Source organism: Ornithodoros turicata, chromosome 7 (genome assembly GCF_037126465.1).
Source record: "Ornithodoros turicata isolate Travis chromosome 7, ASM3712646v1, whole genome shotgun sequence".
Classification (NCBI taxonomy): domain Eukaryota; kingdom Metazoa; phylum Arthropoda; class Arachnida; order Ixodida; family Argasidae; genus Ornithodoros; species Ornithodoros turicata.
Genome location: NC_088207.1, coordinates 35,021,263 through 35,040,260, shown reverse-complemented (window position 1 = coordinate 35,040,260; position 18,998 = coordinate 35,021,263). Strand labels below are relative to the sequence as shown.

The 18,998-nt window shown below is 48.9% G+C and overlaps 2 protein-coding genes across 2 annotated transcripts in view; both read right to left on the bottom strand.

Annotated features, from left to right (window-relative positions):
- LOC135400920 (TNF receptor-associated factor 6-like) overlaps window positions 1-4,666 on the bottom strand; it is a 29,988-nt gene extending 25,322 nt beyond the window's left edge. Inside the window, exon 1 of the mRNA XM_064632935.1 lies at window positions 4,474-4,666. The gene's annotated coding sequence lies outside the window, so the exon portion shown is untranslated. The remainder of the gene's footprint in view (window positions 1-4,473) is intronic.
- Window positions 4,667-8,279: 3,613 nt separating this feature from the next.
- The window catches only part of LOC135400919 (TNF receptor-associated factor 6-like), a 38,521-nt gene continuing 27,802 nt past the window's right edge, over window positions 8,280-18,998 (bottom strand). The window contains exons 11-13 of the mRNA XM_064632934.1: window positions 16,499-16,558; window positions 13,933-14,166; window positions 8,280-8,918 (exon numbers count right to left, since the gene is read on the bottom strand). Coding sequence (XP_064489004.1) covers window positions 8,661-8,918; window positions 13,933-14,166; window positions 16,499-16,558 — 552 coding nt within the window. The 3' untranslated portion in view covers window positions 8,280-8,660. The remainder of the gene's footprint in view (window positions 8,919-13,932; window positions 14,167-16,498; window positions 16,559-18,998) is intronic.

Here is an 18,998-nt window from a genome sequence, read left to right as displayed (position 1 = left end):
AGTTAGCGCCACCACATCGCTATGATGTCGCTCAGTAGAGCGGGTGTATACGTGACACCACTGCGAGAGACACGCCTTTCGTAAGACATACCAAAGCACTTTTGAGCAGCCATGAACGACACCTGAACAAAAATGAAATGCAAAATTGAACTGTCGCACAAAGCTTATTTTGTTAATCTCATAACGTGGCCGAATTATTATTATCATTATTATTATTTCTTTTTTCGCGCTCATTGCGAAATAGAACTAATGACAGTCCCTATTTGACATGGGTCTCGCTGCCATTGGGAAGGGACGTCAGAATTGCATGTCAGCTTGCGTTCACACGCGCCAGCTTTCTCCGCCAACTATGACCAACTTTGGAGTTGGTCCGAGACGGCCGACAGCACCAACGACGTTGCTGCATGCACTACTCGAGTTGATTCGTCTCGGTGGCCGACGGATGCTGGTGGTGAAAGCTGAAGAAGCTGATGAAGCGGCAAAAGAGATCGCCGTTGTCGGCCCCACAGAGGTGGACAACGTTACGTCTAACGCTCTGGGGGTATGTGCGTCCTGGGCCGACTTCCAAGGGAACTGTGCCGACATATGTCAATGCCGGCAATGAAGCTCCACATTCATCATCTTAAAATAAAGTTGTTGTTGTTACGTCTGACAGCCCCGTCTGAGGAAAACCCATGAAAAACCCAAGACAGCATAGCCGTCTACCGAAACTTGGGAGACTTGGTGGTGTTCTAGCCAATCAACGTGAGGAGCGTTGCCACGTGACTCCCGAGGTCATAAAGCGATTTCGTTCGTGCAGTACTACCTGGCATGAGTTGAAATCTTACAGGGGCACCTGAGAAAGTTTTACTTTGTTTTTTTTACTAACGTCACATAAACATATCAACCGGTAATTTTATGAAGCTACTGGTAATCGTCTGGCGAAATAAACTGAATAATGGCAGTTGAAAAAAAAAAAAAGAGAAAAAAAAGAACCAGCAGTTGGGTTTGAACCCATACACTCCGACTGCCGTAAGACTGTTTGTGGGTGGAGTTGCAGAGTTCGTAGGTGTGAACGCGGCGACGGCAGCATATAGGCGCCGAGTCTTCATTTTGCCGTGGGGCATCAGGCTTCGGTCCAAGAGTGAACGCAAAATGTGTGTGTGTGTGGGGGGGGGGGGGGAGGGGTGACACGAGCACGGTTTCTCCGATGAACTCTTCCATGTTACGCATGCGTATACGTTACCGTGTGGGGGCATTGCTGGGCTTCCCTCTTGCAGGGTGCCTTTTGCGCCTTTACTTTTGCCGTGGGCGCAATTCCTAACTACTGGGCAGGCAAAATTTTCCTGGATACGTTTTCTAGTATTTTTGTTATGCGCTTTGAGTACACTCTTTCCAAAACTCGCAGTGACTTGTGCCTGATTGACATGGGCCAGAAAGAATAGATGTTGATGTTGCGGGTCGGTTGTAGCTACTGTCCTTAGAAAGACTGGAAACTGTTGTATGCGCGGTTCGCAATTTTTATTCGATTTCTTCTGCAAGCGAGGTTCGGCGAAATAATTTATTTGCTGTATTAATTCACAATGAGTCTATCCTACGTAAATTGCGGAGCTAATTTTTAATCGCAGTTGGAACAACAGTTTTCGTATCTTTGGTTCCTTATTTTTCGGCCTTTGAACAATTCGCTTTTCTGACTTTTCGGTTTTCTGAATTTTCGGCCTTCTGTTCGGTGTTTTGATTTTTCGCCCTTCTGGTTGTCGGCCTCATGACTGTTCGGTGTTTTAATTTTTCGGCCTTTTGAGTTTCGTGCTTCTGATAATTCTGCCTTATGAGCTTCGGCCTTATGATTGCCACCCGTCGCGAGCTGAATCGCAAAATCGGTCTTGGAGTCAGGGCTGCGACTGCCGATCTGTCCAGTCCTCCGTGCATGCATGCACATTCGACAGATGCCACGGAACATTTGATGTTCTGTCGCATCTTCCAGGTCACAGGCGCCACACGCATGCGCATAGACAATTATGAAAGATAAATCGCATAAGATAAAAACATGAACCGCCGTCAGAAATCTATCACTTTTTGTTTTGGCGCAAGAGCCTCAGTTGCTCGTGCGCCATAAAAACTGCAGTTATCATAATCAAATCTATGATTTTGTTTTTTGTTTTTCGGGTTGCTGCGACATCTGTGATCGCTGCTGTGTGCGTAAAGATAAAAGCCCAGAGATTGTGAAAGTTATTCATTTTTTTAAAGAAACGAAGTGTCCTGTTGAAGTGGGGAACAAGCCATGTGTGGGTCGAAATAAAGCTTGGAAGTGAAACTTCAGATCAACTGTGTATCGGATATCGACAGCTCTTCTTCGTTCAAAGTACGTTGTGTGTGTCGAATAAATTGCCTCTTTTTTATAATCCGCTTTCATTATCACGAGTTATTCATCATGGTGCGTACCACGTTTTGTGTAGTTTTATGACGTTGAGGTCGGTGCCTTATGCAACGAAAACAATACTCATACTACTAATAATACTAATAGTGCATACTAATAACACACATACTCATTGCAGTGAGAACTATACGTAACGCGTTACAAGGAACGCGTTACTGTGTTTGGTAACTGAGTAACGACTTGGCTACTTTCTAAAAAATGTAAATAATAACTTACTTAGTTACAGAAGTTGGTAACGCGTTACTGCAAGTTACTCGTTCCTTTCCTTTCCCTCACTGTCACCAACCACGTCCACCAGTTGGGGTTTTTCGCGCGCACATGGCCCCATTCCACGAGGCTGAAGCACGTGGTAAAATCCCCAGCGAAGAGAAAAGGATACCAGATGTTGATGTTGATGAAGAAAAATACAAGGGATACCAGAGAGCAACGCCTTTCTCATTGCTCTAGCGTCCATAGTGTTTCAGAGCATTCATTGTGTTCTGTGTGTTCCTCCTTTCAAGGATTCACTGTGCTCGGCGTTTAGTGCGTTGTCTCTCTGTTTCCTACTCGGGAACTCATGTTAGCCAGCTTTGAGTATACCAGTTGCTACTGAAGTGCAATTCATCCTGAATGAGCTAAAAAACAAACAAACAAGGCGATGCTTTCGTATTTCTAGTGTCTTGTATGCAAATGTAACTTATAGAAGAAACGAGAACGCGTTCCTTTTATTAGTTAGTAACGGGTAACGTATTTAGTTACTATTTTTTCGAAAGAACGAGTAACGTATTTACTTCCTTTTTTTTTAGTAACGTGTACAGCTCTGCACGGCACATCGATCACCACATAAACATTTTCTTATCACTTGTTTCTGGCAGTGATTCCTTATCGCTTGTCTGGGACCCGTATACTGTCGTGGCCACTGTTATCCAACCTCCCGTTTCCATGGCCTCGCACCGATAAGCCCTCGACTACCAGAGAGCAGTAGAAATAGCAATGTACCGGTCAACTACCACTTTGGGGGCTGTCGGTTGCTATGGTGTCGTTTATTTATGCTCTTACGCTACAACGCGTTACGGCATTATTGAAGCGGTGGTACATACAAATACAAGTAAGTAATAAAAACAACATGCAAAACATTAAAAAGCACACCTGTGTACAACAACACATAGTCCGGTCTAGACGTGATTCCACTCGCCTATGCTTTGAGGAAAGAATGAATGTTTAAAAACATCAGTACTACATCTAATTATATATATATACATATATATATATATATGTGTGTGTGTGTTTATAATTTGCTCGTGCACTCCCAGCCGAGGACAGCCTCGGCTAGTTCTCCTTTGTATATATATAAATATTGACAATACCTATAAGAACAACTGCCCGAAGGCAATGAAAGAAGCCACATGAAATTTCCTGGGCTCAGTTAAGCAGGCCTCTTTCATTGCACTTCAGCATTCTTTTTTTTTTTTTACGTGTTCACGAACGACAAGTGATACTATGCTAGCACCCGGCCATCCACAAAATAACAGCCGAGCGGTCAAAGTCACCGTCACCTACAGTGGAAAATGCAAAGGACTGGTCACGGAAACGGTGGAAGTCGCCTGAGGGTCGTTAATTTTTTCCAGCATGTATCTATATGACATCAACCTTGTATGACATTCGACGTAGCTAACTGTTTGCAGTCGCTGCCTTTGGCTTAACTCCCGTCCAGAGGATCGAACGAGACGTTTATTTTTCAAGGGAACTGGCTGGCGACGGAACAGCAGAGCAGCCGCAATCGTCATGCTCTGAGAGGCAAAGACCTATCACACTGTTCGATGCTCCACCATGTATTGACACAGCGTTTCCGATTACGTATATTGGCATATGGCACGCTGCCAACACATCTAAGGGGAGACGAAGGCCGCGTCTCTTACAGTTCGCTCATTTTGGGCCCAATTTTAGTGGTTAACCCACGAAGCATGTCATCATATCTGATGCTCACTTAAACACGGAACAGTTGCGTTCGTGGTGTGCAATAATGATCACTGGCAAATACTGGTTTTCACCACAGCAGCACTGAAATTTTGGCTTACCGCTGAGCACCTCGTGAGCCACAGACTTTCTGAAACACGTAATCCCGCTTTTCACAGAAACAGGTCCACTGTGTGCGCAAAGGCAGAGCAGGGAACTTGCGTACAGCTGCGAAGCCTTGAAATACAGTCACCGCCCCGTTGCGCTCCTCTCGCATGAAAGCGGATCTGAGTCACAACGACGTGAGTGGCGCCGCAAACAGCGAGTCGGAGGGACGTTTTGATAAGGAGCATAGCCAAAGCAGGTGCGTAAGAGTACGGTGGTCTTTTTTAGGAGTAAATCTTCCCCGTATTATTGTTGTAGTACGGCGCTTTGTGACAGTGTAATAAGATTGAAAGCTCCACTTTCAACGGTGGCGGCGTGACGTCGGCGTGACGACGTTCAACATGAGTTCAGTTGGAAGTTGAAGGATGTGCACAACGCATTTTTTTTTTTGTCATGATGTAACCGCTAGTAGCCAACTCGACATCGCAGAAGTGGTGATGTCAGGACGAGGAACGAATTTGTGCACTTTTTCCTTCATAATTTTCTCAGTTCAATAGGCCTCTTCCTGTTTACAAACAAATGACGTCAGATGGTACAGCAGCGCCGCCAATTTGATAGACTGGTACTATATATACATATATATAAAAAAGAAAAAAATCAGGTAGTCACAAGAAAGCCGCGTTTAAATGTGGCTTCTCATATTGTGGGGGGGGGGGGGATATGTTTAATCCCAAGTAAAAAAAAAAAGAGAAGGGAAAGGTTAGCCACGGCATTAAATTCCTTGCCTATTATTAGTTGTAAGATCTCGTTCCGCTCCGTAGCCATATATCTCTTCGGTTTGCGCTGTTTGTTTGCAAACAGTGAAATGGTCTATACAAAGCAAGGGCGAATAAGAAACCACATTCCACACAGGATTACGACTTTGACCTTCAGACGATACAACACTTGGCAGCAGCCTTGTTTTCTTTCCGCGACGGACAGGGAACGCCAATGAAGACACGAAAGCGATGATGACCGAAAGCGATGATGAAAGCGTGACCTCATTATGTGCACCACTAGTACAAAGAAGCCACGGATGACCTTCGTGAAGGAACACGGCTTTCTGAAACGGGGGTGTTCTCCGCCCGCGCTGTTTTTGGGTTTCGCTATGTCTACCAACGCCATGACTACGTCACGGTGACGTTGCTTCGGTAGTGGTCTATTACCTCTACCTGTTTACAAACAAATGAAGTCAGATTGTACAGCAGCGCCGTCAACTTGGTAGACTAGAACTACTTTTGCAACAAAATCAAAAAGTCATAAGAAAGCCACGTAGCTTTTTAGTTTTATGTAATTCCTTATATATTTTTAGCTGTAGAGCTTTGTTCTGCCTCATTCTACCGGTAGTCCTTTCGGCGCTTTCTAAAGATGGCTATACTGGGATCAATCGTCTATCTTCAGGAGCCCGAATGGCACTTGTTTTTTCTCGGAGCGCACATGGTGTCTCAATACAAAGCAAGCGCGAACGAAGTCGAAACAACAAACCACATTCCGCACAGGCAAGACTTTGGAGACGATGCAACTCTTGGGATGGAGCCTTCTTTTCTTCCCGCAGTGGACTGGGAACGCGAATGAGACACCAAAGCGAATGAAAACGTAACCTCATTTGCGTGTAGCGTTAATACAAAGAAGTGTTTGACCTTCGTGAAGGAATACGGCTTTGTGCAACGAAGGTGTATTCCAGCCACGCGGTTTGTTTGTTTGACTACCAGCGTCATCATTACGTCACGGTGACGTTTCTTCGGTAGAGGTCTAGTAGCCAGGGTGCCGATAGCGGGTGTACCTCGAAATAAAGTGACCGAAATACTCGTTGCGAAATAAATTGTAAAAAAATGGGCAATCGCGCGCGTGAAACTGCCAACAGCGAAGTTCTACTAACCTCGACATAAGTATGCAAACACCGAAATTGGAGTAACCTAATAATAAATAATAATAATAAACCATAAATATAAACCACAAATAAATAATAAAAACCAAGCTTTTCCGTCGTGTCCGCCCTGCTTAGCCTAACGGCCACCACAGTGGCGGATCCAAGGGGAGAGGGGGGCGGTTGGACGATCGCCCCCCAAAACGTCAGTTTATACATTGAATTTCCCTCTCCCCATCCCCCACTACGCGCTCCGACAAAGAAACCGCCCCCCTTCCAAACCGAGGGTCTGGATCTTCCCCTGGGCCACCGCAACATGTGGCTTTCGGTCGCTCGCTAAAACGACTTGGATAAACATCGAAAACCTGTGAATTTGAGTGGTTATATAGTAATGATGCCGTGTTGTGTTATGTCGGCGCCGATGCCAGTACACGTGAATATCGAGATCGGGCATTTCGCAGCCGGGAATATCGAGGAATGTAGCCGCTGAAGCTCTAGCTCCCCACTTGTATTGCCCTCTTCTCCCAATCTAGTGTTTGCAATAAATCATTGCTCGTTCTAGCCTCTACCATTTGTGCTGTGTCGTTTTTCCCCCTCTTACCAAAGGAACAACTACAACATGAATGATTAGGGGATGAGGTGATTCACCGCAACAATTGCGGTACCATACCTCAGTGCCTGTGGGTTAGTACATGAGTGGGATGACGATGAAAAAGATGAGGCATACCAAAGGAAAGCTACGATGATGGTAATGGGTAGTTCATAAATGAGCTATTGTAGAAGTATGAAAGCGCTACGTACGTGCGAATTCGTTGTTGCGTTCATGGTTTAACGTAGCGAAAGTATTCAAATCCAAGCGTCCTTTCCTCAACCGTTGTTTTTCTTTTATCTGGTTCAAAACGGTCAGCAAAACACAGCGACGCTCCTCTGGTACTACTCACCAACCGTACTTCACGTAATAAAAAAAAGAAAACAAGGAAGTAATAGGCAACAAAAGTAAAAAATAAGTAACGCGGAATCAAAAGAAACACGCAGAATGCATTCTACAGTGCCGCGAAGCAATAACGGCTATGAGCGGCGTACAGGCGTGGACAGATGGAGAGAGGAGAGCATGAATAAGTTAGTGGGGGAAACAGAGGAGTAAGTGTGCGTCCTGGGCAAACTTCAGGAGGAATTGACCGACATTCGTCTGAAAAGTCTGCAGAAAAACCTAGGAAAAAAAAGAAAAAGAAGAAAAAAAAACAGACAGCAAAGGATTGGAACCTACCACTTCCCAGTATTCAGCACGACCGTGGCTATCCCCACCGAGTGGACGCCCGAGTCCCACTCGGTCATGCCGCTGGTTATGCGTGTGTGTACGGGCAGACTTTTCGGGCGTTTGATAGGAAGTCTCCTCGCTCCATAGTATGGGTTCACTCTTATGTTGCAGATGAATGCCCTCCGACTGGGTTGCGATTTGATTTGATTTGATTTGAACCTGATTCTCCGAAACGAAAGCAGCTGCCTTCAGAGTCTATACTGAAGGCTATCCCCAGAATGAAAGAAAGTGCGCACCAAGACTTACACGTAAACGAAAGGGTAAGCAAGGCAGAAATGTAGTCTCCATGGCTTGCCTGCCCAGGAGACACCTCGCGACTTGACGTGGACTACAACAAGGAAAGAACTGCGCACACAAGCAATGCTGTGAGGATAGTACGATATACTGTTGCACACAGTTTGCACGCGGCCAAGAGAAGCAGAAAGACCTAACATCTGCTTTGAAATAGCTTGTGTTGTTTCAATTGCGTGACATTGCGCGAGTTGACAGCACTGCATCAATACAGACTCTTTTTGTATTTGTGTACTGATTTTGGATTACAGCCACTGCCACGCTTCGACGGCAACTTTAACGTTGTGACGACACCGCCGCGACACATGTTGGCAGGCCACAATTTCAGCTTTTATTGGTGATACCGCAGAAATCACAATTATGCCCTTGGCTACAAGCGGAGCTACTCCACCACAAACACACAACTCAACTTAAGAGATCGGATAACAGGGACACAGGTATGTTATGATTAAAGAAACCTAACTGAATAGAGTAATAAGAACACACAAAAGACTATACTAACAGTACGACCGTGGGGTGCTATGCACTCTAAACGCAGCACAGAATTTGCGTTGAACTTTTTTCTTTTTTTTTTTTTTTGCCACCGCGGTACAGTTAACCACCTGTTTACATTCGGTCAGAAACAAGAACGACGGATCCCTTCTCCGTCCAAAGTGCGGGGATGAAAGAGAGAGCAATAGCGGGACATATCATTCAGCTGAAGGTTCCACAGGTGGATCCACACTAGGGAGAATGCTGAATTGCAACACGATGCAGTCATCCACGAGGAAGCCTTTGCGCACGTTTTCTATTAACGGAATTCGCGCGAATTCGGTGAACCCGAATTTGGCATTATAGCCACAACTCTGCGGCTTCTTGAAGCAGTCTGCGATGTCCGGTACTTTAGGGTTAATGACCCTATCGATGTCCATCTGGGGATCAGTTTGGCTCTTCAGTGTAACGATGATCTAGAAAGAAAAAAACAAAACAAAAAATGCTCTCAGAGTGTTGCGGACTTTGGAAACTGTGAGCCCCAGCACGTGTGCGAGTGGAATGCAAGACAGGATTCGAGAAGGAAGTCGGGACGGGCTTCTCTAGTAAACGTAAGCAGAAAAGAAAATCAAAGAACGCAAAAACCCAACGAAAAAAAAGGGGGGGGGGAGGAGGGAACCCAAGATGTCCAGGATACAAGACATCTTGGTTTGCAAAAACACACTGAGTGCAACTAATGAGCGAGTCCAGTTAATGGGACCATAGCTGAGAAGTCCGTAGACATAATGCAACAAAGCCCCTCAATGCGCACAGCACGATGTACCCTGCTCTTAGTAGTAGAGGCATGCAGAGACTTCAGAGCGTGTCGAGACTGAACTCTGTCCTGGCCTGCAAACTTCAGTGATTTCTGGCGCCCATAGCGGATGGCTTTTCGCCCTTAAAATTTTTTTCTACAGCGCCCAGAAGATGACAAGTCGCATTTCATACTTCGTTCGCGTTTGCGATCACCCACAAAATCAAGACCACCGCAAACGACTACTCCCATTAAGCGCCAAAAATATATGCCTATAGAATGAATACATTGAACACCAATTCGTTAACGTTGAGCAAGTTAGCGCCTACATGTTTCCTTTTGTTTTTCAACTATGGTTAGACAAGAAGGCTTGCTAATATTTAGGATCATAGTTGCAAATTGTAACATAGTGCGGGCAGTCGCGGGAAAATTTGGACGAACGTCATAGAAGACATGGGGCTCCGCCTTCTGAATGACGGTTCTCCCACCTTCATATAGGTCGGTGCTTTCAGACGGACTGTTTGGACATATCGTTGTGTTCAAATGACCTTTCCAGGCACATCACATGGCCGGTGGGTTTGGACGGTAGGGGGAGCGATCATCTTCCGATCTTCATCACGTTTAACAAGTTTTCGCGTACACTTCGGCACAAAGTTGTGACCCTTACGAACTGGTCGGCCTTTCGCTCGCTATGCGCAGAAAGCACCCGCGAAGACATGTCTGCAAATCAGATGACTGAAGGCATCGAGAAAGCGCTTCGTTCGTCTAGCAAGCTTGCGAAGGTGGTCCCTGGTCATCTTGGCTCAAACCCAAGGGTGGAGCAGCTGTGAGCGCAAAGCGCGTCGGACTGGGCTGTTGGAGGTTGTGGTGGATGCTCGCTGTATGACCAAGTTGGTAACTAAGGAACTGGCGTCTGTTGACCGAAAACGTTGGAGGCGGTTCTGCGAATCGCTGTCGCCTTTTGATAGTCCTGCGAAAGTATGGCGGATCGCTGGAAGTTTAAGAGAGCCGACACCTGACCGCAACTCGCTAGGTGCTCTAGCGTTGTTCTCTTCTAAGCCAGAGGGTGAAGTGGCTCTGGCTTTCTGTCAGACCATTGGAACTCGTTCCGTGGCAGCGTGTTCACCGGCTTTTATGAGCCACATGACCTATTTGACAGAACAGATTGAAGCTAGTCCAGCCATCACTGACCCGGACATGGATAGTGGCTTTTCGCTCTCGGAGTTAAAGAACGCACTCCTCCTGTCACTTGTTAGATCTTCCCCAGGACCGGACAATATCACGTACCGGGCTATCCGTAACCTGGATGAGCGATGTCAGAAGTGCCTGCTCGAGGTATTTAACACGTCCTGGAGAACCGGGAAAGTACCTGACAGTTGGAAGCAAGCGCGAGTTGTCTCACTACTGAAGCCGGGAAAATCGCCCTCTCAGCTCTCTTCTTTTAGGCCAGTGAGCTTGACTAGCTGCCTTGGTAAGTTGTGGGAGCGCATGATCCTCCACAGAATCGAGTGGTGGCTCGAGAGCCACTCCTCCTTCCCGCAGGAAATGTCAGGATTCCGCCAGCGCAGGTCTTCCATGGACTCGGTTCTTGACTTCATTACGTCGGTGGAAGAAGAAAATGCGCGTAAGAAGACAGTGGTGGCTGCGTTTCTTGATGTTAAACTTGACTCACGACACCGTGAGTCATGCCTCCGTTCTGCATCCTCTCACCCAAGCCGGCCTACCCTCCAGAGCTGTCTCTTGGATTAAGGACTTCGTCCATGGCAAGCAACTATTCGTTCGCACCCGTCAAGGGGATACGGAGCATGTATCGATGACTCATGGAGTTCCACAGGGGAGCGTATTGAGCCCAATTCTGTTTAACGTGGCCATGGCGTGTCTTCGGGGCTGAATTGGAAAGAAACTGTCAATTTCGATCTACGCGGATGACATCTGCATTTCGACCAGCGGCAAATCCCGTCCGGCCATCCAGCGGCGCCTGCAGCACTCTTTGAACACTATTGAGCACTACCTCGCAACGGCCAGCATGGACATCTCGACTGAAAAGTCCGTAGTACTCCCGTTTACGAGAAAGAACATGCATCCCATCCCTCTTTCAGTTGCTGGTGTACAGTTGAGGAGTGCATCTTTTCATCGCTTCCTAGGTGTCACGGTAGACGCCAGGCTTTCTTGGGTGAAGCACATAGCGAGCTCTGAAGTCAAGGTCCACCGGTGGATTGCGGTGATCAGGATCTCGCAGGCATGAAGTGGGGCAGTGCCATGGCGTCGCTTTTGGCCGTCCACCGAGCTTTGGTTCGTGGAGATTATATCCAGCTATGCAATATGATGCACGATCGATGCGTTGCGTTGCTATGCGGTAAAAAGACTGTAGCATTCGGAAGCGACTTGCTGCCACGCCTCACAAAACGCAACTGAAATTCTTGCACCTTACGCCTTGGAGACGCACCTCGTAAGGGGTGCCCGAGACGGGGTCCAAAAGGTGGCTCCAGTTACGGCGGAGCATGGCCATGAAGGCACCTTACACCTCGGAGAGGCACCGCGTAAGGGGCGGCCGAGACGGAGTTCAAATAGTAGCTCTGGTTACAATGGGATACATAGCCACGAAGGCAGAACAGAAGTCAAGGTCCACCGGTGGATTGCGGTGATCAGGATCTGGCAGGCATGAGGTGGGGCAGTGCCATGGCGTCGCTTTTGGCCGTCCACCGAGCTTTGGTTCGTGGATCACTTGCATACAGCTTGCCTGTGTTGAATGGCCATAAGCTTCACTGCCTCCTGGCGCGCAGTCTCCGAGTGTGCTTGGCAGTCCCTCGTGCGGCGGAGACCCATATGGTCATTGCTGAAGCTAAGCAAGCCCCGCTCGAAGTGCTTCGCTGCGGGGAGACTTGTCGGCAGTACCTCCGCCTTCTAGCACACCATCGGCGGCATCTGCTAGTTAGGAAGCTCCAGAGACGCAAGCACAGCAGCGTACACCAATGTGTCTCTCAACTGAAGACTAGCATACCTGACTTTGTGGTCGTACCCACAGCTCCCAGCACTCCTCCTTGGACTTTTCCGACGCCCTGCATCCCCCTGTCGGTGCCTCGGCTAACAGGGAAGAAAGGCAACGTCGCTGCATGCGTGACGAAGCAGCTCACTCTTGATATGATGAGCTCGTGTTATGAGACTTCCACCGCAGTTTTCACGGACGGCTCAACCACGAGGGGAAGTTAGTCGTCTGCCTTTGTCATTCCCTCCGAGTCAATTGCAGATGGCCATCATCTCTCAAGTAAAACATCGTCAACATGCGCTGAGCTTTATGCTATTCTTTTCGCCTGGCGGAAAATTACTGAGAGCCTCGTTCGCTCCTGGGTCGTTTTTACGGATTCAAGATCCGCGCTGCAGTGTGCGGCAACTATGGGACTTCGCGGCTTCATCAGTCCTGTGGTCATTGAAATTCTCCAAGTATACAAGAAAGCAAGCGCACAGGGCCACTCTACCGTCTTCCAGTGGATCCCGGGTCATGTGGGCATCAGCGGAAACGAGGACGCAGATCGAACAGCAGCAGGCGCGCACCAGTATACCCGGAGTGTCCCCATCATCTTGTCTAGGGGGGATCGCCGTTACCTCATCTCAAGCCTCACTGGCTCCATGATGCAGTCTCAATGGCAACGTGACATCACCACCCACTCTCTGCTTTGCTCCGTTGACCCCACATTGTCCCTTACTCTCCCCCGCCGAATGCCGCGTTCCTTTGCAACAGTCTTCCACCGCATGAGACTTAATGTGGCATTTACACCGGCTTTCAAACACCTCCTCGGTGTCGGCGCGTCCAGCATCTGTTCCACGTGTGGTGTGCGCGGTGACCTCCATCACGTCCTCCTGGTCTGCGGACAGTACGATCGCGAGCGCACCCTCATGGAAACTGCTCTCCAACGCGTCGATCAACGCCAGTTCGACTTAGCCAAAATTCTCGGGCCATGGTCGGACCCCTAACATCTGATGCAAGGCCTACGAGCTGTTGCTGAGTTCCTCTCCAGCACTGGGCTAATGAACGAACTCTAATAGGACACCTTTCCATCATCATCACTTTCTCATCCCTTCCACAAGCGCAATGTGTACCGCCATAACGGCGGAGAATGACCCACCACATCATCATCCCATTTATGTGTGTGCGTGTGTAATATAGTGACATAACGTGGTGATAACAGAACCTGTCGGTCGTGCGTGGTTGGAGAAACAAAGATAAAGGTACCATTTAACTCGCAGCCCATGACCCTATTATAATGTGTAGCACGCGTCCTGTCCGTTTTTTGATTGATTGATTGGTTTGATGATGATGTTTTCTGGCGCAACAACAGCAAAGGTCGCTGTTTCTTGCACAAGCTGTACTTATCCATTTTGCGAACATGCATGTGGAAGCAACATAGCTGAAAAGGTATCGACAACGTTGTTCTGAGAACATGAATGAGTAGAGAAATAACGTGCAATATTTTGGGTGGGACTCAATTCTGAACCCCAAGCGCTCTCTCTTCAGTAAATGCTATTCGCCATAGAATGCAATATTTTTCACGCATGTACTAATGTGTTTCATGCACGTACTGGTTAGCTCTTTGCAAAGGTGGATAGAGGAAAGTGTTAGTTTAAGGCATTGGAATCTACAGCTCCAACCCGACAGGGAGTTTTTCTGTCTATCTCCAGGATAAATCATAATGCCTTACACGTCCAGCAAATGGCCATGGTAGAAGGTCGTCGTCTTCGCCACTGTGAATCTTCATGTATACAGAGAGGTACGGCCCCGTGAGCTTGCAGGTGAACATGAAACGATAGCCAGGACTTCCAGTGCTCACAACTGTGCTGTTGATGTACTTGTTTTCCGCAGCCTCAGTGACATGTTGCAAGTACCTGTAGGGCTGAATCTTCCAGACGTGCTTGAATTCTGGACCGATGAGCGCCTGAAGAGAGTACATGCATAGGTTCGATATGCCTGCACAAACTAAACATTCCCCCAATGAGCACACCTCCGTTTAATGTTGGAGAGTAGTCGATGACTAGCTCGACTTGATGCGTGGCATTCTGGAGTGCTGGTGCAGGCAGTTACAAGTGATGCGGTATGATAATAAAGTTAAAGCAAAATAGAATGTGAACTACAGACAACACATAACCCTGAAAACGCATCGAGCTGAGAGCTACAGGGCTCGCAGGAGAGTTGCTTGTAGTCATATGTTTCTGCAGGACACATTTATTTCAATTATGTTTTGGGAGCCAACGTCACAGCTACGACCGCCGAAGGTACGGTCGTGATTGGCGCACTCTTCATGACTACATCACGTCTATGACGGTCGCATCCGTTCCAGTCGATTTCGAAACTATAGTGTCATTTCATTCCTCCTGGACCACTGACCAACTGACCACGGTATAGAAAATTCCACGCGACCGCGTAGTTTGACTGTTATTCGACGGAATACATGACAGCAGCAGACGCCGGACATTGAGGGAATGCCGGAATTATTTTCTTATTTTTCTTTTCGTCCCCTTTTCTTTCCTTCCCCTTCCCCTTCTTTTGCCTTTATTGTTTGGAATAGCAAGCCGACCTTCGTCTGGCTGACCTTTCCTTTCTTTTCTCAATAAACATGTCCCCCCTCCCCCCGGAATTGCCTGTTGTCCGGAAATACGAGAAAACGGCACTCCCTAAGAACCAATGAGGGCACGACGTTGAGAAAAGGGATGCCGCGGCCGTCTCATAGAGTTAAGGCTGATTCCCACTTGCAGGAAATCTGCCGGGTGCCCGCGACGGCGTGACGGGCGTCGTTGACCTCACCGCGAGGGAAGGTCTCTCTACCCGCGGAGCCAGTCGTGCACGACTGATCGCAAGCCCGGACGGCGGGTATCCAATGAGGATACAGGGCCAGCGTTGCGGCGGCGCTGTGTGGGCGTGATATACAGCCTGCAGCCATAGCCGATGTTGGACGACGTCCCCGAGCATTGACGTTTCCTGACAAGAACGCAGGTGAGGAGGAGGTGGGAAGAAGGGGAGCAGAGCCGGCTCCGCGACCTACTTTCTGCACGGCGGCGCGGGCCCGCTTTTTTTCTCCCGCAAGTGGGGACGGGTCTATACGGGGCGTCTGGATCACAGGGGTGACACAAACCCGCCATTGTTGTAACTACCCTCAAGCGGGTGCTTTTGGCAGAACTGCCATCTGGTCCTGGTCGCACGTCATAAAAAAAACGTTATTTTGAGGTCATGTGACTTTGTTTACATGTTGTTTTGCCGCTTACCGATATATTTCCGTCGTCGTAACACCAAGAGATGAACGTATTTTGCCAGCGTAAACTATGCGGTGCTTGTTGCGCAACATGGTTGCCCATTTCTCCTTAGTTTAAGTACATCGCATCGGCTCAGTGAGTCTTAACGCGCGGTCGTCATCACAGCTTTGGAGGTCGTCAACAGCACGAGGGCTTATGCGCAAAACTGTGCGTTTTACTGCGAGATTATCGGATAAAAATAATTACCGTGATCGAAAGACATCCAAAACGTTGCGCAGAAACAACAACCGCATTGTTTACAAACGGATTGGCCGCCGATCACGGGCGCCGCCATTTATAAGGTCACGTGTGCCTTGACGTTTGCCGTGACGTGCGACCAGGACCTGTCCAGGATGCATTGCGTTCGCCCAGCAGGCTTTCGTCTACGGAGCAATACATTGAATGCCACCCCTGTGGTCTGGATGGCGCCTTTCCTCCTCTGAGTGGTGCGCTCTCACTTATCCGCTTAGGGAGTGACATCAAGCCGTAAAAGAATGAGTGAGGATGTTATTGCCCTGCGACGCAGCAGGAGACGATGTGGACGCTAATCAGCCGGCTCGTGGCATCAACCGGCACAGACGATGCGGCCTGCGGTACTCGTAGAATTTTCAGTCACCTGACAAATGAGAACGCGTTTCCCATTTCCGTCACGACAAGAAGATCGGGCCGCGCCTACAAGATTTCGCTATTTCGCACATTAGCGATTTTCCGGGACAATTTTGTAAATTGAATTGTTGATTGACAAAGCATCGAAGTGCGAAAATATTTTTCACTGTCAATATTGATAGCCCGCTTTGTGAACTAAATATACCCAAAGTGCTACTCTGTCATTGGAGACGGAACATCGTTGTGTTAACAGATTGCACTTCTCTGTTTACATATATCCTGAGACGCAAATTTATGTGTCGAAAAAAAAAAAAAAAACGATCCCGTCACATGCTGCGTGCCCTACACGACAGCATATCTCTCATGTCGTCTTACCAACTCTTTCATGGCTGTTTGAAACGACTGCCGACACTCTCCAACACCTTCTTGAGTCTTCTGAAAGAGAAGAAAAAGAAAAGGACGCTTATTTCATGTCGAAATGAGTGACTAATTCCTTAGACCTCAGTGAGTAACTGTCACTCACTTATTTCAACCCAAAACCATGTATGAAAGGTTAGTCATCAGATTTTGGCCGTCGCGCTATTATCTTGAAAGAAACATCACGGTGAAAGAATGGGTGTATGAAGAAAAAAGACGCGCCATTGGTCACGCGCTGTTCACCGGTCTCGTAAGTGCTCACAGTATGATGATGAGACCTGTGTCAGTCAGAAGGTTGAGCAACGCCGCTGTCATGCCACTATTTTGTGTAAAGCCCACTAAGCTTGGTAGAGTGGTAGCGCAAAAGGAAGTATATCTCAAGCGACCAAGGCGAAGCCTGAGTGTGCCGCAAGAGGTCCTGTACCGGTGACAGTTGATGAGGTGTAGTAGCATGCCGCTGGATGCGACCCGCGTCTGAGAGGGGATTGATGTAGCTGCCCATGGACGATGACACTAAACTACTACCGCGCACCATTGCACAAGCCAGCCAGCTCCGTCAGCAATGTCCTGGAGTGCAGCCTGTAGCGGACGACGACAACGACGACAACGATGGCCACGCGCGTGGAGCACCGGCTTCAGTTCCACCGGCGCGGCCATGGAGACAGGCCACCGTCATCGCCTCTCCGTGGCATACCATCATCGCCGGTCGGGGCTCATGTAGAGGAAGACCACCGTCCTCTACATTTGGTGACCCGGACAAAGAACATCACGTCCGGAGCAATTCGGCCCTTCACCATCCCAAATTTCTGACCACGCCATCGAGCAGCACTACCTCCGGCACACACGGCCCACCTTCACTCCTACCGCACTCTTCGCTCTCTCTCACCTACGCTTCTCTCTTCGCTCAAGTCTTCTCACGCTTCTCACTGCCGGCCGCGACACTCGAGCCTTGCGCTCACCTGCCGGTTGCGGCAGTCGCGGCAGCCGACGCCTCGGCACACTTAAGCCCGTCTCGGCACCTCACTCTCTCCACCTGGGACTATCGAGCTTCGGCTCCCGTGCCGGTCGCGGCACCCCAGGGCCACGGCACCGAGCGCCTCACTCTCCCTGCGACGGATCGCTGTTCCCGTCCACACCTACACACGGATGCTCTCCCCGTCTTCATCCTCTCTGAAGTGCCGCCAACGTGTGCCGTGCCCCTATTCGACCACACGTCACCACGCCTGCACGCCCACCACGGTCGTCCTCAACTCCAGTTCTTGCGATGCGTCCGCAACGCATCTGACGGCCGGGGGACCCCTGTAGCGGACGACGACAACGACGACAACGATGGCCACGCGCGTGGAGCACCGGCTTCAGTTCCACCGGCGCGGCCATGGAGACAGGCCACCGTCATCGCCTCTCCGTGGCATACCATCATCGCCGGTCGGGGCTCATGTAGAGGAAGACCACCGTCCTCTACACAGCCACTGGTTGAAAACCTCCCAAATATACATCCGTCTTACACGGACATTCCATCATCGGCGATCGGGACTCATGCAGAGGAACATTATCTGCTGCAGAGGTACACCAGCTTCTACGTAGCAGGTAGAGTAGATTGGAGTATCAAGCTGGTACATCTTCAACAAAAGTAATGGGGTAGGTGCAGGTTCTTTCCTTCTAGCTACGTGAGCTCGGATAGCTTAGTCCATCGTTGGGTCAATGGACCCTAGGTAGGCGTTAAAGTGCAGCTACGCTGCTGTTCCGAAAGTATGAAGACGTTGTGATATTCAGAACCGTGGTCCCAACTTCATTCATAAACGCACATTGCTTTCCAAACTTCCATACTCCTTCGTGAGAAATTTGAGAAAAACTACCGGGCGGCGGTTCCACTTGTGACGTCATACTTGGAACTGCGCGGATTGGATAGCCACACCTAGCCAGCTCTGCCTGGCAACCAGTTTGTGTTTACACTCCGTCATGGCCGCTGTATCGTGCTGAAACAGCTGTCACGAGCTATCGGGGACCACCGCACCGTTTTATCATGTTTCTTATAAGGAATACTTCGTCTTCGAGCACGTTCTCGTTCTCAATAGCTTTGGTGGTGCTTTCTGCACGCGCAGCAAGTCCGCGCATAGTGCGCTGCCAAAGCTATTGAGAATGCGTAAGTGTACGTCACACGTTAGGTGTTAGGTCTTGTTGGTAGCATGAAGCACAGTGCGGGCACAGGATGTCCGCTCCCGACGGCCGTCGTTGCACAACGAGGCCATCCTGTAAGGCTTGTTAAAGAAGACCGGCAAAACTATCTTTGAGGCTATTAACGACAGCAATTATCACGGAACACACCCAAAACATTCACCTTCGCCCATTGATCTCCGCCATCGCATCGACGATTTGGCGTTAGCCAAGCCACGAGCGCGGCTAAGCCAGGACGAAGCCGGGATTGGTCAGGGTTTGCCGACCACAGGACCGCCGTGCC